The sequence below is a fragment of the Mandrillus leucophaeus genome, unplaced genomic scaffold (genome assembly GCF_000951045.1).
Source record: "Mandrillus leucophaeus isolate KB7577 unplaced genomic scaffold, Mleu.le_1.0 Scaffold60, whole genome shotgun sequence".
Classification (NCBI taxonomy): domain Eukaryota; kingdom Metazoa; phylum Chordata; class Mammalia; order Primates; family Cercopithecidae; genus Mandrillus; species Mandrillus leucophaeus.
Window position 1 is genome coordinate 4,631,962 of NW_012106475.1, and position 24,520 is coordinate 4,656,481.

A 24,520-nucleotide genomic window follows, 5' to 3' on the forward strand; every position below is an offset into this window, starting at 1 on the left:
TCAGCTTCAGGTGAGACTTCAGATTGGCTGTGATGGGAGATAAATTTAGAGACATAGACTAGAGCTACTTTCCAAAGGGTCTTGCTACAATATAATTTAGTGGTTAGAAGTGCAGGTTTAGAGATCAGACAGAACTGGGTTCATATCTCAGCTCTGGTACTTACCAGCCATGTGATAATAACCGATTTTTTTAAATCCCATCTAAGCTTTAGTTTCCTTAACACAATGACTACCTGTTATCAGTTGTCTATTGCTGCATAACAAATTATCCCAAAACATAATAGCTTAAAGCAACACACAGCTTCTTCAGCTTCTGAAGCTGAAGCTTTAATTCTCAGTTTTGGTGGGTTTGGAATCCCACCAAAACTATAATTATAATCTAACCAAAACTATAATTCTCAGTTTTGGTGGGCCTGGAATTAGACCTGGCTTAGCTGGGTCTTCTGCTTCAGGGTCTCTGGCAAGGCTACAATCAAATGTCAGCCAGCGCTGAGGTATCATCTCAAGACCCAACTGGGGAAGGATCCATTTCCAAGCTCACTGACATGGTTGTTGGCAGAATTCAGTTCCTTGCTGACTGTTGGCCAGAGGCTGCCCTCCTCAGTTCCTTGCTATGTGGACCTCCCTGACATAACAGCTTACTTCATCAAAATCAATGAGAGAGAGAGAGAGTCAGCTAACAAGGGAGAAGCCACAATCTTATTTAGCTTTCTTCTCATCACTGTTGCCACACTATGTTTGTTAGAAGTCACAAGGCCAGTCCACACTCCCGGGGCAGGATTTATACAGGGAAATGAACACTAGGAAATGGGATCATTGGAGACCATCTCAGAGTCTGCTTGTTCCAAAGCTTATAGCTTAGTACCACTAAATAAATGTTAGTTATTATTATTATGCTGAATTGAGAGATAAAGTAAAACTACAGAGGGTCAGTAGTTTTATATCAGGGAGTAACTTCAGATGATGTTGGGCAAGTCAAGTCATGTAATGTCTTTGAACCTTCATTTCATCCTCAGTAAAATAAAAATTGTTTTTTAATTTCTGACCCCAGAAAGAATGAGAAAATATATGTGCAAGCATAAATATATTTTTGGAACATCAAATATACAATTCTCCACTCTGAGGAAGCAAACTGCTTTGGGCCAGTTTTCCATTTTGTGTCTGCTCTATGAGTCTCACAGTCTGATGTCTTCACAGTTTTTAGCGTTTGGTCCAGTGGGCCCATAGGAATAAACACCTACGAAGAGTAGTGTGTCTTTGGAGAGTCCTTTAAGGCATTTCCAAGGATTTGCTTTTTGGTTTCTTTCTTTTTTTCTTTTTAAATATTTTTGCTTTTAAGGACCCCATGGAGGGCCTGGGAGAGAAAACAGACTATCTGGGAAATTTCAAGCTCTTGATAATAAAAATGGTAATAAAATCTCCTCCGGCTCCTGAGGCTTCGCAGAGGGGATGTTTATGGTGGATGGGGTTCCCCTTCTCCTGCGCAGCTGGTTACGAGGTTGTGCGGTTTCCAGTCCTGCGGAGCAGCTCAGGTTACCGCCTCCGTGGCCACGGCGGGGGAGGGCAGCTCCGACGGCCGCAGCACTGGGCAAGAGATCAGGGTCTTCCCATCCCCGCGCCTCGCCCGTTTCTGCCTGGTGCCCAAACGGGATGCCTCATCCTACTCCCCAAACGGAGCGGATCACATACAGTCGCGTTTCACGGTCTTTTCTGCTGCGGTTTTCCCGGGGGCAGGTATTTCCAGCGGCCGGCCTTCGGCAAGGGGACAGAACTTAGGAGTCAGCCCTCTGACTTCGTACAAAGACTCGCTTCTCCTCAGGGCATATCTGGGTGGAGCGAAGCGGCCGAGGGGACCACGACAATGTCCCTTTGCTTCTCGGACCGATGGCAGGGCCTCCAGGGTCAGGGGCACCCGGGACCCCAGGGCAGGGCGCAAAGTTCATACCGCAACCCCGCCACCCGCCCGCGCCCTGCCAGCCTGTTGGGACCAGACCTCGCAGGCCAGCAGCCACGCTCGCCCCCGCGGGGTCCCCTTTGCGCTGAGCTCATCTCCTGCAACGCCGCTGCCCCAGACCTTGCGGGCCATTTGGTCCCGGGGATGGGGCTCGTCGGGGCCGCGGGGCAGCCCGGATGAGAGGATGACCCGGGAGCTCCCTAGGGGAGGAGTGGAAGGAGCAGCTCCGGGCAATCCTGGCCAGGAGCTTTTACCCCGCCAGCCGCGCTGCTGCGGCTGCCGCTGCCTTAGAAAACTTAACGAGAACCAGATGTGGTGGCCACTGCCGAACTTTCTCAGAGCCGGTGATTGGTCCCCAGCCGAGGGCCTCAGCCAATTAGCGTGCTGGGTGGGCCTGGAGTCCCGCCCCGCCCAGTCGCCCGCGTAGATCCAGGTTCGAGGCTGGCGCGGCGCGGAGAGTGGGCTGGAGGCCGGGGCGGGACGCGCTGTGTAGCGGGGAAGCGCACGGCCGAGCGAGCATGGAGGGAGACCAGGTGGCCGGGCGGCCGGTGCTGTCGTCGTTACCAGTGCTGCTGCTGCTGCCGTTGCTGCTGTCGCGGGCCGCGGCGCTGCACCCAGACGAGCTCTTCCCATACGGGGAGTCGTGGGGAGACCAGCTTCTGCAGGAAGGCGACGACGAAAGCTCAGCCGTGGTGAAGCTGGCGAACCCCCTGCACTTCTACGAAGCCCGATTCAGCAATCTCTACGTAAGTTCAGCCCCCTCCTGGCACTTTTCCCGCAGCTTCTTCCCAGGGGTCGCTCTCACGGAAACCCTGCCTCCAGAGGGGAGGAAACATCCCCCACGCCCGGAGCCCCCCAGCACCCTTGCGGTGGGACCCGGCCAGAGCGATGCCGCTGCCTGCCCTGCTGCTGAAGGGGAACAAGAATGACCTGCAGGGGAGAGCAAGAATTGTTCGCAGCCACGTACGCGCCCCAGGCAGAAAAGGTGGCGTTGCTAAGGGCGGCCAGCGGGCTTTGCAGTTAGGACCGCGAGAAGGCTGTGCCGGTCTGCGGAGCTGGGGTGTTCCCTCCTCAGACCTGGAGGCTTCCTCTCCGGGGACATGGGGCTCCGGGGTTTTGAGAGGAGTGAGCAGATAGGTAAACGAGTTGTAGGGCGCCTGGACCTACTGCACCGCGGTTGGGGTAAGGGGAGCTGGGACAGTTGCAAAAGTTGCGCTTGTTTCTCTGAATCCAGACTCCCCCCAGCCGGTGGGGAAGGGGAGGCTTTTTGCCTAAGTCAGTTCCCTTCCCTCCCTGCGCGACAGGGTAGCGTCCTTGGGCTTGAGCGACCGTCACCTTTTTGTCCCTGTCCTCTCCCAGGTGGGCACCAATGGCATCATCTCCACTCAGGACTTCCCCAGGGAAACGCAGTATGTGGACTATGATTTCCCCACCGACTTCCCGGCCATCGCCCCTTTCCTGGCCGACATCGACACGAGCCACGGCAGGGGCCGAGTCCTGTACCGAGAGGACACCTCCCCGGCAGTGCTGGGCCTGGCAGCCCGCTATGTGCGCGCTGGCTTCCCGCGCTCTGCGCGCTTTACCCCCACCCACGCCTTCCTGGCCACCTGGGAGCAGGTGGGCGCTTACGAGGAGGTCAAGCGCGGAGCGTTGCCCTCGGGAGAGGTAAGTGACCAGGGATATTTGACTGCTGAGGAAATTGAAGGATGGGCTTGAATTCTGGGGCTGCAACCCAGGGACTGGCTGGGAGTTGTTTCTGAGCCTACTCTTGCACTGAACCTGACGTTGGAGGTAGCAGGGCTGGAGTGGCTTGGAAGTGAGGAAAGATGCTGTCTGTAAGCATCTTCTGAGACCCTAGCAGGTGGTCACTCCATTGCGAAAAAAATTGCTTAGCGGATGTGAGAGCGGGAGTGCAGATGTGGGAGCCCCTTTGAACATAAGGCAATTTACTGTTTGGTTGCTTATTTTTAGAACCATCTCTAAGTATACAACAAGTATGTCTAATTATATGTTCATTGAAGGGAAAAAAATCAGAAAATACAGAGAATTTTTAAAAAGAAAACAACCACTCATTTTCCTACCACTGATAAACATTTTTCTGTGTACATTTTCAGAGTTTTTTCTTCTGTATATCTTTATTGCTGTCCATTAACAATGATGAGTTTACACTACACGTATTGTTTTATAACTTGCTTTTTTCACAGAATAGTGTATTGTGAATATGTTTCAATGTCAATAAATGTATTTGTACAACATCATTTATGATGATGCATACTACTGTATCCTGCTATTATCCTATATAATACAGAAGATTTACCACAGTTTACTCAACCAGTGTTCCTAGGGGCCATTAAGGCTTTTTCTGATTTTTCATTGTTATAAATAATAGCATGAATTACTTTTTAAAAAGCTAAATCTTTGCACATGTTCTTAGTTGACATTCCAGGAAGTGCAATTGGTAAGTCAGAGAGGATGCACTTTTGGTAAAGTTCTTGATAACTTCTGCCTAATTGCCTTCCAGGTACCAGTTCACATGTTCCTTAGTTTATAGGAGTCTGCCCTCAATGTGCTTTACAGTCTCTAGCTGCGGAAAGTAAAAAATCCCAGGCTCCCAGTCTTTAGTCTTGTCATCAACATTTGAAGTCCTCCAAATGGATATGAGTGGGGCCAGGGCGGCTTGGTAAATGGCGAACTGCCTCATTCCTGAAGAAAGTAAGGGCTTGCTTCTATGAAATTAGACCTGAATCTAAAATGCCATACTCCAAGGGCTGAAACCATATGATTCATCTCAATTTTAACTTACGGAAATGTTTCTTCACTACAGAAGGATGGTACATGCCCACTGTAAGAGGTGAGGTTACGTGCCCATGTCACTGATCTCTATCTTGTAAGGATGCTGTGATATATATCTTTTGTATGAGGACTCCTTTTTTTTTTTTAATTTTTGAGGGTACATAGTAGGTGTATATATTTATGGGGTACATGGAATGTTTTGGTACAGGCATGCAATATGTAATAATCACATTTTGGAGAATGGGGTATCCATCCCCCCAAACATTTATCCTTTGTATTACACACAATCTAATTACACTCTTAGTTATTTAAAAATGTACAATTAAGTTATTATTGACTATAATAACCTGTTATCACAGGTTATAGTCATCCTGTTGTGCTATCAAATGGTAGGTCTCATTCATTCTCTATTTTTTTTTTCTTTTGTACCCGTTAACTGTCCCCACCTTCCGCTGACCCCTACTACCCTTCCCAGCCTCTGGTAACCATCTGCTTACTCTCTTTGTTGCATAAGAACTCTTTAAATGCAAGGTTTTTGGAATTAAAACTTTTGTCTGGTCCTTTTTTGGAGGTGGGGGAGGTTTAGGGTAGAAAAGATTTGTAAATTCCAACTCTCTTTTACTTTTCTAATTAAAATCCACTTGCAGACATTGCCATGTGCTAGTTGGCTTCAGAATGTTTCATGAAGAAAGGAGGATTCTGTTTGGATAGGGGATGTTCTTTCAGTTACGCGTGTTGAAGGTTTGTCTGGTATTTTAAAGAGCTCTGGAACTTGAGTTCTTGTTTTAATAGTTCTTTGGAGATAGATTTTGGCAAACAATGATGTAATTTGCTTGAAGGACTGAGTTCTACTTGGCCTTCTTAAATTTTGGCTTACTAACCTTATATTGCAAAGTTACTGGAAACTGGAAGATTCAAAGCAATGGCATCTTTGCCATTAAAAACAATCGCAGTTGGTGCCTGTTTTCTCTGTGGATATTCCTGTCAGGTGTGACCAGATGTTGCACCTGATATTGCAGGAATATCAAGGTGTAATTGTATCTGAAAAAAAAATATGAACAGATAGTGTTTGTCAACTCAGTAAATCTGAGATTTCTTAAACTGTCATAGGTAGTTCACAGAGCAAAAATGTTATGGTGTAGACCTTTGAAATACTTACCAATGGAAGACGTGGAGGACTAGTGTTTACTTTAGCTGTGCTTTTTTGGGGGAAAGAGGAGTGTTTTGTTTTTGTCATTTTAGGGATGGGGTTAGAGACAACTGAGTTGTATAGATCTCTGTGGTGTGGGGAATGTTTTGTTTATCTGGAATTTCAGTTGGGTTGAAAGGGATAAAAAGAATGGATATTGAGAACGAGGTAGCAAGAGAGATTGTTCTGAGCTAGAACATGACCTGGGAGAAGATTGAGAGAGCTGGGCCCAGAGAAGTGGATGAAGGAGTCACAGGCCATAACAGAAGACAGATGAGTGGAAGTTGCCTGCTATGGTTGAATATCTGTCCCCTCTGAAAACCGTGTTGAAACTTAATCCTCAATGTGGCAGTATTGAGAGGTAGAGCCTTTGAAAGGTGACTGGGTCATAAGGGCTTTGCCCTCATGAATGGATTAATTTATTCATTCATGGATTACTGGATTATCATGGAGTGGGACTGGTTGCTTTATAAGAAGAGGAATTGAGACCTGAGCTAGCACATTAGCACACTCAGCTTTGTCGCCACGTGATGCCCTAAGTGCCTGGCACTCTGCAGTCACCACTGACCAGAAGGCCCTCACCAGATGTGACCTCTCAACTTTGGACTACTCAGCCTCCATAACTGTAAGAAATAAATTCCTTTTCTTTGTAGATTACCCAATTTCAAATATTTTGTTGTAAGCAACAGAACACAAATTAAGACATTGCCCAATGGAGGCCTCCACGTGGTTGGGGACTGAGACATGTTGACTTGGTTCAAAGGTTGATAGTCATTGATGGAGGTTGTTGGATTTCACAGAGAAAATGAGAGGTAAAAGCAGGACTTTTTGTAGCTTTTTGACTTCTGGAGACAAGGTTTAGAAGAGGGGCGGTCTACAGCCTATGCAAGAGAGTTCAGCCTGAGTCTGAGATATCACTGTGAAGATGAAGAGAATAGAGACATATATGGAAATTGGTTAATGCTGAACCATATATGGAAATTAGAAAGGCTGACATTTTGCTGAAGAGTATCAGGAAGGAAATAGTATTAGGGATGTGATAGTACTCAGCATTTGTCTTTGAATTTTTGGCAGGATCTATAGGATTTAGTGCAGTAAAATAAATGAGAGACAGTCCTGCATGTGACAGTGTCCTACAGGCAGTGGGAGATGAAGAACTATGCTAAGGAATGGAGGTTAGTGTTCACAGCAAACACTGGAGGCCAGACCCAATGATCCTACAGCTCTAGAGGACATGTGTTCCTGAGGAAGATGACAAAGAGAACTTTGTGACCCCTATAAGAGTCACTCTAATGCTTCATTTTCATTTTCATTTTGATAAGCCTCTATAGGCAAGCCCCTTGAAGAAAAGGATGTCACTATTCTGATTTTTGGCCAGATAGCTGCAGTCAATTAAACGAATTGCAAAATTTAGAAATTCTTAGAGGGGTGCGTGTTGTATGCATCAGCCTGACTCTGATGAGTGTCACTTCAACATTGATTGGGATGTCCTGTACCTGGGAGGAAGAGTCAGGCTCTGGTTTCTGCAGAGGGCTCTGGCTTTTCTCTCTTTCTGATAACAGGGCCTGCAGCCACTCACCCTGATCCTCTCTGTGCTGCTCCTCTCCCCATGGAGGCCCCTCTCTCCTCTCTGGGATCCTGGGGGAGCTGGGAACCAGTGACTCGTATGTCGGGTTTGGCAGCCCATCTGAGGGCTTCTCTTTGGAGACAGAGCCTGTGCGGCTCTTGCAGAGGCTTGTATCTAGGAATGCGAGGACCTTTCCTGTTTGGAAGCCAGTCAAGGAGTTTTTTGAGAGGGGGAGCCCTTCAAGACTTCATGAAGTGGGCTCTTTAGCAATTAGATGTAGAATTTTGTAGAACCAACTGAGAACTTTACAAGTGATCATTTAGTGTGTGGGTGGCTTTTAAACAGCCAAACTCCTTTGGCATGTACTTTGGGATCATAAATTCTACTTAAAAGGAAGTTATTTCCTTCCTCTGATATTTGCCTATTTTGGTGGAGACAAAGCAATTAAATACTTGCCACCCATAATGAGTGCTCATCTCAAGGATAGTATATAGAAGATGTTGAGTAAATTTTAATTGAAATGAATTTGTTGGCTGGTTGGCTGAATGAATGAATAAAATAAAGTGCTAAATGCCCACAGTGCACAGCAAAAAGCCAGACTCTCCTCTTCACAGCTCTGTTTACTTCTCTCGTCCCCCCTTCCCCATCCCCTTCAATTCTTCACAGTCTCTACAACCTCCTTATCTTACAGAATTTCTCTAAATTTAGAACAGGATTCTCTCCTGTTTCACATTTATTATGGGAGATCGGTGCCAGGAGCTTTGAAAACTTAGCTTTTTACAATGGGTTTTTTTTTCTCTGTTTTCGAGTACTTTTCTTTCCCTAGTAGATTTTTCTTTATTCTGACTAATGTACAACTCTGAAGTTATTGAGTCCACATTAGTTGAGGATGTAGACTATCTTACGGATAGACATGAGGCAGAACAGCCTTTGTTTATATTTGGCAGTAGTTGTGGCTTCCTAGCACTGAGAAGCTCTAAAAACATTTCTTGCTTTTTGTTTCTGGAAAAGTCAAGCTTTGCTGATGAACAATGAACAACTGGAACAATAACAAATATACTAGGCACCCTGTTACTTTGTGAATTGAATGAATGAAAGAAGCAAAGCAAGATGTTGTTTTTTCTGGGTTAGAGAACTAAAAGAATGGCTGATTGTATTTTATTTGCTCTTGAAGAGTGTGTTACATCTATGTTTCTTTGTCCTATTAGCAAAACCTCAAAACCCTACCTTGAAATTAAACATTGAAAGGAAAAATTAACATTAGAAAAGAGCTAGCACAACTGTGGGAGTAGGCTTAGAACAAAGGGAAGAGCCCGTTCCTTCCTTGCTGTTTCCTTCAGTGAGATGTGATGTTCTTCTCTGTGCCCGAGTTTGTCTGTCTAGCAGAATGGAGAGGTAATGATACTTACCAGTAAATAATATTTCTAAGAGTCATATTATTTATGAAGTAAGTTGTGTTTTAAAAATACCTTTCCAGTTCCTTACTAAATGGTAAAAGTAGTGTGATTTAGTGAGAGAGAGAGTTTCAGAGGCCTAAACATAACACCTTTTTAGAGAATCAAGCACTGTTAACAGATCTTTAGGAGGAGTGGTCGCTGAATGAAGGTAAAGGCAAAAATCTCATCTTGTTGAAAACATGAGGGTAGACGGAATGTTAAGGAGTGATCCTATAAGGACCTGGGTGTTGAATTGGCAGTGGATTCAGGCTCCTGGTCTCTCTCTGGTCTGTGTTGGCTCCTGCAGTGTTTATAACATTCACCGGCTGCCTCTGTGACACCTCCCAACCCCCATCCTGAGGTCCTGGACACACACACCCCCTTCTGTGGCCTCTACCACCTTCTCCACTGACTCTCCTACAATTTCAACCATGACTGTTTCCCTGTCCTACACCATGAGACTCTCCTGGGCAGAGTCTGTCCTTTGCTCCTTCGCATCCTCAGCATCAGCATAATGTCTGGTGCTTAAGTAAACACTTGGCTGTTTGAATTAGTGTACAAATGAATAAATGAATAGTGTTTACAAACATATAAACAACTAACCAAGCATAATGAGGTGAATGCTCACTGGAGATGCTCATAAAGGCGTTACAGAGGTTCAGAGAACAGAAATTATTCTATAATCACAAACACCTCCGAGTGGCAGCATTTGAAGGTTAGGAGGGTTTCTAGGCACAGGGAACCATGAGCAAAGTGTAGAAGCATCCAAGGACATGGTGCAAATGGGGACTATTAAATAGTCTGACAAAGATGCAGTGGAACTGAGCCTGGGAGGGACGTATGCAGCCAGGTTACAACTCACCTTGAATGACACGTTGAGGAGGTGTTAGGGTGTCCTGGGGTGCAGGCTGTAGAGCTGGCTGGCCCACCACCACATACTTGCCACCTGACCTGAGGAAGACCTGTTAGCCTCTGTGTCTTTTTCTCATCTGTGAAATGAGGATAACCCCGATGCTCGTATGAAAGTGTAGATGGAACAGGAGAGAAAGTGAGGCTGTGAGACAGTAAGGAGGCCTTTTGACCAACGAGGTCTAACACAGTGCCTGCCCATAGTGGGCATAAATGGATGAATGGATAAATGAATGAATGAATGAATGAATGAATGAATGAATGAATGACACCAATGAGAGATGCCGAGCGCCTAGGGTTATAAACTAGGGCAGTGACTGCAGGATGGACAAGTTAATTTTGCTGATTGCTCTTAGCGCTGAAAGAGGTTTGGGTGAGAGAAGTTTGAAAACTTAAAAGTGTATATATTTTTAACCTACGTTTTACCTATGCATATTTCAAGTATTAATCTAAATTGACAAATGGTATTTGCAATAATAAATAATATCACTTATGAAATTATATTAGTAACTTGAAGAGGAAATTTTAAAGAAGATGACATTTAAAAACAGTTTGGAGGAATCCTGAGAAAGGGGAAAATTCTTTGTACTTTATGGTGCTTTGCTTGCATTCTGTTTCTTTCTTCGTTTATTTGTTTTTTTACAGGACGTTTCTCTCTCTCTCTTTTTTTTTTCTTACAGCTGAACACTTTCCAGGCAGTGTTGGCATCTGATGGGTCTGATAGCTACGCCCTTTTTCTTTATCCTGCCAACGGCCTGCAGTTCCTTGGAACCCGCCCCAAAGAGTCTTACAATGTCCAGCTTCAGCTTCCAGCTCGGGTGGGCTTCTGCCGAGGGGAGGCTGATGATCTGAAGTCAGAAGGACCGTATTTCAGCTTGACTAGCACTGAACAGTCTGTGAAAAATCTCTATCAGTAAGTAACATTGAGCTGAAGCCCTTTCCTATTTGAATAGAAGGACTTTTAGGAGGTACCTGAACACAAGTGACCATAAGACCATTAAATAATATCTTGGTGGCTTCTAAGCAAGGCATCAAGTCAAAACCGAGAAACTAGATTAAACCCTGGAAGGATCAAGTTCACCAAAACATAAAAGGTCCTTTATTTTTCCTGCTCTATTGGGTATAGATACTGGAAACAGAACAGTATGTGTGTATATTTGTAGAGCCACTGAGGCTTGATATGAAAAACATTGCTCTTGGAACCACATAAAAATACCCAGTCATAAACCGCCCTGTTTGAGGTTTCCCAGATTAATCATTTCACAGGAGGAAACACTGTGATTTAGTCTTTTGGACAGATACTGTTAAACATTAAATTGAGTAATGTAATTTGCAAAAAAAAATAACTAAGATTTATAGGTTTCCGGAAGTCTGAGGATGTCTCTCTGGCTTCATTACCTAAAGTGAATTGAACCCATTCCTTAGATTCATCAGTGTCTGCCCATAATGGGCATTTCATAAATAGATGGATGAATGAATGAATGATCCAGAGGGCTTACTTAGCTAGTGTCATAATAAGCTCTTCTGCATTTTGCCAGTACAGATAGTGCCAGTAGGATATTTATTGACTTCAGGTTTTTTTGGGGGGGGGCGTATGAGGGGGATAGGGGTGCCCTTGCTTTTATTCATTTCTTGAATACAGAAGCCAGACAGAATACATTGGTTACTTCCTGGCCTCCATTAACTGCTTCTCGGCTTCATTTAATCAGTTCTGGGTAGGTATAGAAACACCTTATACTTTTGCATGCCATCTGCTCTGCTCGGCTACCAGAAAGAGACCACTATAGCCAGATTTGGTTACTCAGAGCTGACATTTATTGAAAACTTACTATTTGCCAAGCATCGTGCTAAATACTTTCCAGATGTTATCTTAATTAAAACTCACGAGAATTGTAGGTTAGTACTACTATTTTCCCAATTTTACAGAGGAACTTAGGGAAGTTAAGTAAATTGCCTATGATCTCAAGGTTAAGTGATGAAGCCAAAATCCAAGCTCAAGTCTGGAGTGCTGAACTACTTATTTTCTCTTATGCTGAGTCCTTGTTTCCTTTCCCATCCTTATGACCCACATTGGGCATCTTTAGGGCTCCATCTAGGCTGCCACTTAGTCTGGATTCTGAAGCAAATTCAGTTCCTTACTTTTCCTCCTCTGGTTCCACCCTCCTCTTCTACTTGGGAGCTCAGAGATTTATTATTCCTCAGGCATTATAGAGAGGTGACAATGGCCAAGCACATGGAATACAAAGATTTCTAAGACACTGGTCCTGCACACCAGCAGCTTGTACCCTATTAGGGTTGATAGACAAATAGATCAACAATTACAGAGCCCTGGGTAAGTGCTGGCATCTACACAGGAGACAGGAGACAGTGGGGCCAAAAGACCTGTGGGAAAAAGCAGTTGTGTTCCCTGAGCAGAGCCGTAAAGGTCTCTTGGAACTAACACTCACAATCATGTGTGACACACAAACACACAGACAGCATTTCCATCTAACCCCTTTCATGCCTTCCTTCATTGTTATCTTTGATACTTCCCAGAAATCTCTGAATTGCTTGGCGAAAGCAGAGTAAGATATGGGGCCAAATGACTCACATATTTTTCTTTAGTGTAATCCATGCTTAATACAAACTGTAAAGCACAAGCAATGCAGAATAATGTGAAATAAAAGAAAAAGTTACCCATAATCACTGCTTCAAGTGATAATGAGTGTTAACGGTCCTTCTATAGCATTCAGGTATATACAAAACTTTTAAAACCAAAATGATTCTTTTGCTATGTAAGTGGTGTTCTCACATGAATATCTTCTCGTAGGGGTCTTTCAGTCAGATGTCTGTCTGTATTACCATTTTAAGGTTATAAAACATTGTGTCATATATGTATAAAGACAGCTTATGAATGAACATTTCACATATTTCTGATTTTTCTTGTTATAAATATCATTGCAGTAAACAGCATAGTAAACATTGCTCACATTCTCATTTCTCCCTAAAATAAATTCTTAAAAGTGGAATTGCTGAGAAAGGGTATATGATTTAGAAGTCGTACATTTCAGATTGTCAAAGTTACCGGTCTCTTTTCCTTTCTGATTTTGGATCTTGGAGTTATTCTTAGGAGGAACTTCTGTACATCAAAATTTTAGAAATGTCCTTCAATATAATCTTCTATTCTACTTTTCATTATTTAAATTTTCAAAAATATACAGAAAAGTGGAGAGAATAACTAAATGAACACCCAAATGCCCATCACCTAGATTTACACATTGTAAACATTTTGCCAGATTCATTTCTTTGTTTGTTTAATTTTTTTTTCTTTCTTTTCTTTCTTTTTTTTTTTTTTTGAGAAGAGTTTCGCTCTTGTTACCCAGGCTGGAGTGCAGTGGCGTGATCTTGTGCTCACTGCAACCTCCGCCTCCTGGGTTCAAGCGATTCTTCTGACTCAGCCTCCCAGTAGCTGGGATTACAGGCACCCACCACCACACCCGGTTAATTTTTGTATTTTTAGTAGAGACAGTATTTCATCATGTTGGCCAGGCTGGTCTCAAACTCCTGACCTCAGGTGATCCACCTGCCTCAGCCTCCCAAAGTGCAGGATTACAGGTGTGAGCCACCGCACCCGGCTTGTTTAAGTGTTTTAAAGTAAGTCACAAACATTATGCCAGTTCATTGCTACATGCCTTAGTATGCATCTCTCAAGAGTAAAGTTAGGCTGGGCAAGGTGGTTTTAATCCCAGCGCTTTGGGAGGCCAAGGTGGGAGGATTGCTTGAGCTCAGGCATTTAAGGCCAGCCTGGGCAGCATAGCGAGACCTAATCTCTACTAAAAATTAACAAAATTAGCTGGGTGTGGTTGTGTCCACCTGTAGACCCAGCTACTTGGGAAACTGAAGTGGGAGGATCACTTGAGCCCAGGCGGTTGAGGCTACAGTGAGCCATGATCATACCACTATGCTCCAGCCTGGGCGACAGAGTGAGACCCTACCTCTAAATAAATAAGTAATTAAGAGTAAAGTTATTTTCCTAGTCAATTATTTTCTTCCTCGAATTTGTCTCACAACTGTGAGCTCAAAGGTCATAAATTATATAGTTCATAATGTTTGTCATACTCTTCCTCTGCAAATTTAAATATGAATTCACACGTGTATATTTTGAAATCATACTTTTCTATATTCTGGAAGACAAGACAGTCGTTAATAAGTATTTATGATGTGTAGGGCCAGTGATAGGCATTTTATTTATTTACTTTTTTGAGATGGAGTCTTGTTCTTGTCATCCAGGCTGGAGTGCAGTGGCATGACCTTGGCTCACTGCAACCTCTGCCTCCTGGGTTCAAGCTTTTCTGCAGCCTTAGCCTCCCAAGTAGCTGGGATTACAGGCACACACCATCACACATGGCTAATTTTTTTGTATTTCTAGTAGAGATGGGGTTTCACCATGTTGGCCAGGCTGGTCTTAAACTCCTAACCTCAGGTGATCCGCCCACTTTGACTTCCCAAAGTGCTAGGATTACAGGCGTGAACCACCACACCTGGTCAGTGCTAGGCATTTTAATGTGGTTTTCTCACTCACTTCTCCTAACAACCCAGGGAGGAAGGCATTGTCATCCCATTTTGTAACCCAATTTTCCTTTCTAGAAATAAATTAAGAAATCTAGAAATAAATTAATAAATAAAACTCTTCCTATTACTAAGTTTCCAGATAACCTTGGATTTTTAAAATAAACTCAAATTGGTTACTTTTCCATTATGCATAGTGACAAAACCCAGGATAGTGATTTATATATAATTAGAAGGTTTTTTTTATTTAGCTTTTATTGGCCATAATCTGTATTTTTCCACTTATTGAATATTTTATAGTTTGTTTCTAACTTCAAGAGGAAATTTCATAGTTGTAACACCTCTAATGTGATAATAAACTCAATATCCTCAGAACTTCAGAATTTTCTCTTACTGTATTTAGTTTTCCTTATTTGCTTACCAATAAACACCAACATTAATTCTTATGAACTTAACAAATATATATAGCATATTGCACACAAAATCAGTTTTTCTTTCTATGCTTCTCTTTCCCTAAATTTATCACAATAGTGACCACAGCATATACATATACATACACGTGTACACACACACATACACACAAGAGAAAGACATTTTCAAATTGTACTGAAAAATATTGTTACTATAGAAATCCACATGAACATGATGAGTACCCACCCAAATGAAGAAAGATATTTTGTTCTTATACAATTCAGTGAATTTTTTATTATCTTATTAGCCGTTGACTCTTATTCCTCACTGACTGACTTTTGAGGTAATTCCATTGCTTGGGAGAATTTGAGCCTGGTGTTTTGCATAAATATCAGAGGAGTATACAAACTGGCATTTTCAACATAGCCAGACCCTTGTTCACTCAAGTTTTCCCATATTTTCAGAACTCCTATGTAGTTGTTCTCTTTAGGGTATATCATTGACTAAAATAACTAAATATTGGGATATTTGGAAACTGAATGGAGTCCATGTTCTTTTCTCATAGAGGAAACGAGAGAGCTGTTTCCAGAAGTCTTTAAAAGACCTCTAAGCTACTTTCTTATTTGCTCCTTAACTTTTTCCGTGCAAAAAATTTTTTTTTAGGTTTTGGCATTTGTATTTCTTTGAATTTTTTTACGTTGACTCACCGTTCTTTGTGGATTAGCGAATTGGTCAGTTCAAGTGAATAAACAATGAAATGTCTTTAATATTCTGTAGAGTAATGATAATTCAGATGCTTATTGACTGCAGTGTGTGGTATGGTTTTCTGTCATAATATAACGTAGATGTGTAGAGCATGGGCTTTGGTGTTAACTGAATTCGGAGCCAGTTGTTTATTACGTGACTTTCAGAAGATCAGTTAGCCTTTTAAAACCTATTTTCTCCTCTATAAAGTTGAACATGATCACCTGTAACTTGCAGACTGTATTGAAGAATGTGAAACACTTGGCACAGGGAAAGGGCATCACCAACTCTTGAAAGTATATAGTAGTCATTGGAGTGTCAGTATTTGGTCGAGTTTTAAGCATACATTTTTAAAATGTGTTATAAGTTTCCAGACAAGTGGAGGAAGGATGAAACATTCCTACATTCCTTGTTTATTTTCAGATAGCCAGATTTTAGATAAACCATTTGGATTGTAGAGCAGATTGCTAATTTGATGGCCTGGCATTCTCTGGCGTGCAGCTTTGAAACATAATGTTAAATAAAAGGTAGTTCACATCAAAAGTCCAGTATGATCCTTTTAGTTACCATGTAAGTCTGCTTTTATTTGGTTTTATATACCAGTGAAAACTGAACCTGATCTTAATAGCCTTTCAGGTTGTTTGGTTTTTGTTTTTTTGAGACAGGGTCTCACTCTGCCACACAGGCTGGGGTGCGGTGGTTGCAGCCAAAGCCCACTGTAACCTGTAACTGCTGGGCTCAAGTGCCCCTCCCACCTCAGCCTCCTGAGTAGCTGGAAGCACAGGCGTGTGGCACATACCTGGCTAATTTTTTTTAGAGAAGTGTTTTGTAGAGGCAGGGTCTCACTCTGTTGCCTAGACTGGTCTCAAACGCCTGGGCTTAAGTCATCCTCCTACTTTGGCCTTGCAAGGTGCTGGGATTATAAGTGTGAGCCACCATGCCCAGCTGTCTTTCAGTTGGTTGTTCACCTTCTAGGAAGGTGGGTGAATGGACACTTTTGTTACATTTGTTACAACGACTGTTTCCTTTTTATTTAGACTAAGCAACCTGGGGATCCCTGGAGTGTGGGCTTTCCATATCGGCAGCACTTCCCTGTTGGACAATGTCAGGCCAGCCGCAGTTGGAGACCTTTCTGCTGCCCGCTCTTCTGTTCCCCTGGGACGTTCCTTCAGCCATGCTACGGCCCTGGAAACTGACTATAATGAGGACAATTTGGATTACTATGATGTGAATGAGGAGGAAGCTGAATACCTTCCGGGTGAACCAGAGGAGGCATTGAATGGCCACAGCAGCATTGATGTTTCCTTCCAGTCCAAAGTAGATACAAAGCCTTTAGAGGGTAGGATCTCCCCTCCAGATTCTGATCTGTTCTCCCCCTTGCATCCAACACCTACTTATTGGCCATTCTATCCTGAAACAGAATCTGCTACCTTGGACCCTCTCACCAAAGAAGGAACATCTCTGGGAGTGGTAGAGGGCCCAGATTTAAAAGGCCAAGTTGAGGCCTGGGACGAGAGAGGCACCAGAAGCCCAGCTCCACCCGAGGTAGACGGAGATTCACTGGCTCCTTCCTGGGAAACTCCACCACCGTACCCTGAAAACAGAAGCATCCAGCCCTACCCAGATGGAGGGCCAGTGCCTTCAGAAATGGATGTTCCCCCAGCTCATCCCGAAGAAGAAATTGCTCTTCGAAATTACCCCGCTTCAGGTCACACTACACCCCTAAGTCGAGGGACGTATGAGGTGGGACTGGAAGACAACATAGGTTCCAACACTGAGGGTGAGTGCATTAGAAAACTGGGTGCTGAGGTTTCATCTTAACCTTGCTGGTTTTGCATAGAGTTGTGATTTTTCTCTTAAGTGGTAGGTGCAAAGTTTAGCAAAAGGAAGATTGGATCTAATTTTTAATCCTTGTGTTTCAAGAGATAGAGTAAATTTCCTTTGCCAAATAAATCTTGGCAGGCAGATTCTGTTTGGAATCTCTTGATCATTAATAATGTTTTTTTTAAAATATGGGCCTCATGAAGTGAGTGGGGGAAAACTGGGTTTGTTATGCCAGCTACGCTCTCAAGTGTAAAGAACTATTTCAGTTTGAAAGTTCAGCAAAGGTAAAACATTTTGTGGCTTCATACACATTCCAGTGAGGGATGGGTTTGTGCTTTTTAAAGTGGTGAGTTGTGCTGGCTCAGATGAACAGGCCAGATTCATACTCTGTTGTGGGACAAGCCTAGCACTTCCCTTGGTTGGGGAGATATGCTTGTGATGTGTGGGAGAGGAGAGCCCGCAGGGAAAGAAAATGACTAAACACCTGTGTCTGTTGTCATTTCTGGTTCACGGCTGTGCAGCTGTGGCATGCACCTCCCTGGAGCCCTGTCCTTATTTCATGACTCACTGATCGGACTGAGAGGCGAGGAGGGAGATGCCGAGAGCAGGCGGTGGTTAATTATCACGGACACGGGGCCTATGTCAGTCTTCTAGTCCTCCTGGAGACTTGTCATGCCGGCTGTTTCTTCTCCATCAGGCATGGAAAGATGTGAATGGGAAACTGACCCAGATTCACTCCCATTTGTTCCAGGGACTGCTCATCTGACCTCTGATGGGAAGAAAGAGGTCAGAGGTGACTGCTTTGTTCTGAATCTCCATGTTTTTCCACCTTTTCTGTTTCCTGTCACTGTTGTGGCTAAAACATGGCTGACCTAGCAGAGAGAGCCTTCTGGGTTCGGCTCTGGTATTATCTGCAGGATATTGCATGGAGAAGTACTAACTTCAGGAGGGAAGAAAATATTTTCTGACTAATGTGGCGTTGTATAAGGATTCGAGGGAGTACATTGGTGTCAGCCTCGGGTTTGAATCCGGGCTACCAAGTTGGCTGGGTGATGAAGTAACTTATGTAACCCGTAAGCCTCTGATTTCTCATGACTTTCTTGGGAGGATTCAGTGAGACAGGGTATGTGAAGTTCTTGGCTTCATGTCTGCACTCACTGGTTCTTAATAAATAGTGGCTGCTGTTACTAATTTTAGAAGATTTAAAACAGTGGGAATGGGGTGGAGGATGGGTAGAGAATGAAGAATGTGCGTATTAAAGAGTTTCGCGTTAATTTGTGCCTAAGGGGCCACATTTCCATGAAGTTGAAGATGTAAATTTTATTGGAAGTCTTTAGAACCTTCAGATCCTTCTGAGAATCTCCAGAATTTAAAGTATGAGTTTCCTGTAAGTACATTTTAAAGCCAAGTATCCAAGATTTTCACAAAGGGATTTGAGGTAAAGATGCATTCCTGAATGGCCTTCTCATTTGTGGGTTGTGATTTCCTTCCCCGGGAAGAGCGTGGGAATATTAAAAAGCAGATCTATGGAGTCATGTATTAAAGGGTTAAGAAGGGACTGCACACCCTGGTTCGGGCTCTGAGAGCTCGAGATCACTGGAGTAAAGGGCAGGAGGCTTCAGGAACCAGCCATAGAGTAGAACAGAGGCACAGCTATAACCGCTGTGGGGCATGAACTATGATATTTTATCACCTGCCGGATGCAGTCCACTATAGACATCTTGGTAATGGCAAAAAACGCCTGTGAAAAAGCTGGTTAATACACATTTGGGGGGAAGAAATCTAACTAGAAGTTGAAACTTAGACAAAAAAATCCAGTTTTTTTTTTAAAGGAATTTAGGGGGATGTGTGAAGTATAGAAGCACGCAATTGTTAAATACTTTTGAGGGGATGCAGTGACCATTTTTTTCACATAAAACATTGGAGGCTCAGAGGTCTATCTGGTAAGTGTGGACTTCCTCTGGGAAGCTGTGGGGTGGCAGTGGCAGGGACATAGAACATTGCACGGTAGTAAGGACCCAGCATGTGGCGTACATCTGGCTTTTTCTACTGATGGAATAGAAAGCACATCGTTTTGGTGCTGAGTGGACTTGACCTTGACTCCCAGCTCTGCTATGCGGTTTGGGGCAAGACATAGAGTCTGTTGGACCCTTGGCTCTCCTCAGCCCTAAAACAGAGTTAATGAAGACCTCGTCATGTACTTGCGAGAATTGAAACTGAGCCTGGGAAGCACCTGCCCAATACATTTTAGTTTCCCCTTGAAGCTTCAGGGTAGTCATCTTGCTAAACCAAGAAATCAAGATTTAGTTAAAGGCCCAGAAAATATCACTCCTTTTTACATTTTGTTTTCCCCTTAGGGACTCATTTTACAGACCTTTCTTTTTGTTCAGAAATTTAGATTTTTAGATCATGTCTACACCAGGCAGGAATGTCCCGGCCACACTCGAGCTCTGTCTTCCTAGGCCACAGAACAGCAGTAGGTGGGTGTGCAAGCATGCTTTGTCTGAGGAGTCTTGTTTCCAGGGAGCTCTGGTAGTTTTGTTGTGAAGTCAAAAAGTTACCCAAGCACCTGCCATGTACCTGTCTCTGACTCGGTGCTAGTGGAAGTTTTGGCTGGCATTTGCTGAGTGCAGCCTGCTGCTCTAAAGTGGGAACTTGGCATTAGATTGCATTATTACGGTTAGTCCTCAGAATTGTCCTGTGGGGAGTTTGAGACCAGCCTGGACAACATAGGGAGATCTCGTCTCTATAAAAAATTTAAAAAATTAGCCAGGTGTGGTGGTGCTCACCTGTGGTCCTAGCTACTCAGGAGGCTGAAGTGGGAGGATCACTTGAGCCTAAGAGTTCCAGGCTACAGTGAGCCATGATTGTGCCACTGCATAGCCTGGGCAACAGAGAGAGATACTGTCTGAAAAAAAAATTGTCCTGTAAGGTAGGTACTATCATCCTTCCCATTTTACAGAGATGGAAACTGAGCTTGGGAATACTTAGCGACTTTTCTAGCAAGGGCAAAGACTGCAACAAAGCCATGAAGAAATTAGAGAAAGCTGTAGGGTGACACAGAGTCAAAGGCACTCTCCAGGAGTGTCACTGCTGTTGGGGAAGTCATTGTGAGGAAGGAGGGGCTTGAGCCAGGCCTGGGGTCAGAGTATGAAAGGGAGAATTTGTGAAAACATGAACAGAGAAGTGACAAGAGCGGAGGTGCAGAGGTGGGAATGAGGAGGGAGGAAGGGAGTGAGAGAGACAGAGACAAAGGTTGATGAAGGCAGTGAGGTGAGAGAGTTGGCAGTGAGGGCTTCAGTTGCCTGGGACCATGGGACTGCCTGTGTTGTGAGTAGAAAGGAATGAGGTTTACCAATAGGGGTCTTAGTTATTCTTAAGCCTGCTGAGGCGGTGCTATATGCAGCTTAATTTAATCTGTCTGCATGATGAGTTAGGAGGAGGGACACCTGGCTTTCAGAAACCTCATGTAGTCCCACTCTACTTTTGGCCTTGGGAAAGGCTGCAGGAGCATGTTGCAAGCTCGACTTCCACCCTGAGAAGAATTCAAGCAGGTTCTGCTGCCAGTGCAACCCTCCAGGTGCCAAAGACCATCCGCTGGGTGCACCTCCAGGTTGCAGAGGGTCTGCGACCAGGAGTCCCCACTGCCCCCCAATACCTGTGAAGACACCTGTATGAGGAGATTCCCTGGTAGGGCCCCTCTCCCTTCACCAGAAGTGAAGACAGCCTGTTAGTGTCATGCCAGCAGTTGTAAAAGGCCACCCCCAGGGTCCTGATCACTGTTTGCCAACAGCATCGTTACATGCCACACACATACATCAAAATTAAACAAACATGAAAACTGGACGAAAAAGCTTTCCACTGTTTTTTCATTATAAAGTTGGATATGGTTTTCCTAACTAGTCTGTCATTCTGGGAGATGGAAAAACTTAGAAGAATTTGTCCTGCAGTGAAAATGCCCATTCTTTTTGTTTGAGGTAGCGGTAAAAATTGTTAATAGTCGCTCCAGCTGTCCTGAGGCAGCCCTGTGCACGAAGCCTCCCGTGTCCCTCTGTGTTGGCCCAGTGAACCCGGTCCACACCATGGAACCTCCCCTGTGGCTGGGCGAGGGCCCTCCGTGAAGAAGGGCAGGCCGGCCAAGGGCTGCAGACAAGTGCTTAAGTGTTTCTGGGAAAATGAAGATTGAAAGGTGGCTCAGAACAAGTGCAGAGGAGAATTTTCCATTTTTGTTACAAACTCCCAGTTAGGACAAGTCTGAAGTCCTTTGGCAGGGCATTTCTTTCTTTCCTCTGATGTATCCCCACCCCATTTTTCTTTCTATTAAGGACATGAAAAAAGTTAAAAAAAAAAAAAAAAAGCATTAAATGGAAAAAAAAAAGTGAGATTTAAAAAGTCTTCATGTTAAGAATCCTTTAGCAACTATCAAACCTCAGTTAACAAATCCGTGACAAAATGAGCTCATTGAAACCTGGCCAGCCTCCACCTTCCTGCTGTGCCCTGAGGTGCCAGCAGACCTCTTTATGGTCTGACTCTCCATGGCAGGAGCTTCCTAGAAGAGTGTGGGTCCCAGAGGAGGCCATGGACTAGAAACTGTATTTCTCAAAGTGTGGGGTCTCATCTACCCTCCTCTCACTCAGCTGGGAACATAGTTAAAAACACTGATTTCCAAGCCCCTCCTCTACCTTCTGAACCAGAATCTACATTTTTAAGTCAGCTCACTCCTTCGACTCCTCCAGGCCTCTGCCCAAATGTCTCCTTCTCCCAAGGTCTTCCCTGATCATACTATTTAAAAGAGCCAAGTGCACCTGCCCTCTCTCACCCTCTTGTCCGACCCTGCCATATTCCTCTGCACTTCAGTGTTTCTGATGCCCCCTCAATCTGATGGGATTTAGAGCCAGAAGATTAATCTCTGTGGGCCTCAATTTTCTCACTGATAAAATGGAGATAATATCTTACTAGAATAGGAAGAAGTGCATGAAAATACACTCAAAGCCACGATAGGAAGGGACACACAAATGACCACCGAAAAGAAAAAGTGCCACTTTTCCTTGGATGTGTTCATTGCACATCTCATCTAGCTGGGATCCAGATCTTGATTCCCAGCCTTCAAGAAGTTCAGCCTCTTTGAGTTTCACTGCAATTCCCATAGAAATTTGAGCAGTCACGTAGGCTGGAGGTCTGGCTTTTCTTGCCCTGGATAAATAGCTGCACATGGACTCAAGCACTGTTCTAGCTCCAGGTCTCCCCCTTCTTCAGGGAAGGGCTATCTGGCTGCTGTGCATCTGTTACCTTCACTAAAGAATCTTCACGTGGTATTCTTGTGGATGGATGCCCAAGTGGGCCGAGCTCTGCTTCTCAGATGGCCAGGAATGAGCACAAGAGCATTTCCTAACATTCTACCCACCCCAGGCACTGCTAATTGCTCAGATTAAATTTGTTAACGACATTAATGAGCAACACCTAGCTCAGAAATCCAAGGCTTGTGAGTATCCCAAGCCTTCTATCAATATCAATTGGTGTGAGAATCACTTGTGGGGTGGCTAAAGTGCAGATTGCTAGGATGCACCCAGAGAGTGGAATTGGTAGGTCTAAGGTGGGCCCTCAGAATTTGCATTTTTAACAGAAACCTCAGGTGATCCTGATGCCGTGGTCCCTGGAATCCACCGGGAGAAATGCAGCTCTCCATGTGAAGGACTGCATGGTGCTGTGCTGAGGGTGTAAGTTGTTATTCACCCCTTGGTGAATTTCCTTGATGCCTCATGCTGTTGTCAGAACTGAACCCCACAAACCTGCTCCTCCTCAGTCTCCCTATCTCAGTAACTGGCAGCCCCACCCTTTTGGTTTCCCATATCAGGACTATCATCCCACATCCAATCCACCAGCAAACCTTCTTGGTTCCACCTTCAGAACATCTAGTGCTTCCCATCTCACTCAGATGAAAGCCCAGACCCTTCCTGTGACCTCCGAGACCCTGCTTGAATGACCCAGGCCACCTCTCCTCTCACCATCCCTCCCACATGCCCACACACCCCTCCTGCCTGACACAGCACCCCGCCTCCCCTCATCTGTGGGGTTCACTCCCACACCTCCTGGCCTCTGCTCAGTCACCTTCTCCCGGGGTCTTCCCTGACCGTGCTATTTAAAAGAGCCATGTACACCTGCCCCCTCCCACCCTCTTGTCTTTCTCTGCTGTATTTCTTTGCACAGCTCTTACACATCCACCCCACTAAGTAATTTACCTGTTTATTGACTACTGCTGGGATGTGAATTTTTGTCTCTTTTGCTGCCTGCCATGTCCCCAGTTTCCAGACTAAGGCCAGGTCTATAGTGAATACTCAGTAAATATTTGTTGAATTAGTGAATGAATGAACAAAAATTGTGAGAAGCATTTACCTTTCACCTAACAAGCTGTCATTGTAAATGCTAAGTGTGCAAACCTGTGTGTGCACGTGGGCATGAAGGCAGGCGTGGCAGAGGGATTATAAATGGAGCGTTGCCTGCCCCCCCCAGATTAGGGGCTGATCCGTCGTCTTTCCTTCCTGTGGCTGTTATGAAGCTGAAAGAGAGAGTGTGTGTTCTTGGCTCAGTAAGTATCATCCTAAAAATACAATATCCCACAAAAAACTGTTTAAAAAGACTCCCAGGTTAGCTTACCAGTAACTAGTTAACCGATTGTAATTACAGTTTAAGTCTCATAATAGCCTGGCATGGGAGCCTACTCATTGTTATAATTTCTTTTTCTATGATAGAAAAATGTAGTCCAGCTTCCAATCTACTTATAAACCTTTGCACAGTTGCACTTGTAGGTTGCTGGCTGCATCGCCCTGTCTCTTTTTACTTAGATAAAAGCTATGACTCCACCTAGTTTAACTCTCCATATCTATACTGTCTGTCCTCCATCTTCACTCTCCCTGTTTCATAATTCAGCCTTAGAATAAGAATTGGGTTGCAGAATAAGGCTTCACAAAATAACTGAAATAGGATACAATCCGTGCCTGTTGTTTCCTTAATTTGTGGGTGGAACAGAGTGTAGAGTTTGGATTGATTTCTATCTGAATTTTCTGAAAATGGTTGCTCTTTTTTTTTTTTGAGACAGAGTCTCGCACTCTCGCCCAGGCTGGAGTGCAGTGGCGTGATCTTGGCTC

The 24,520-nt window shown here is 44.2% G+C and overlaps 1 protein-coding gene across 1 annotated transcript in view; it reads left to right on the top strand.

Moving 5' to 3' along the window:
* Window positions 1–2,238: 2,238 nt before the first annotated feature.
* Window positions 2,239–24,520, top strand: part of NID2 (nidogen 2 (osteonidogen)) — a 67,441-nt gene continuing 45,159 nt past the window's right edge. Inside the window, exons 1-5 of the mRNA XM_011999727.1 lie at window positions 2,239–2,700; window positions 3,314–3,619; window positions 10,529–10,761; window positions 16,589–16,890; window positions 16,972–17,331. Of these exons, the coding sequence (XP_011855117.1) occupies window positions 2,473–2,700; window positions 3,314–3,619; window positions 10,529–10,761; window positions 16,589–16,890; window positions 16,972–17,331 (1,429 nt within the window). The 5' untranslated portion in view covers window positions 2,239–2,472. The remainder of the gene's footprint in view (window positions 2,701–3,313; window positions 3,620–10,528; window positions 10,762–16,588; window positions 16,891–16,971; window positions 17,332–24,520) is intronic.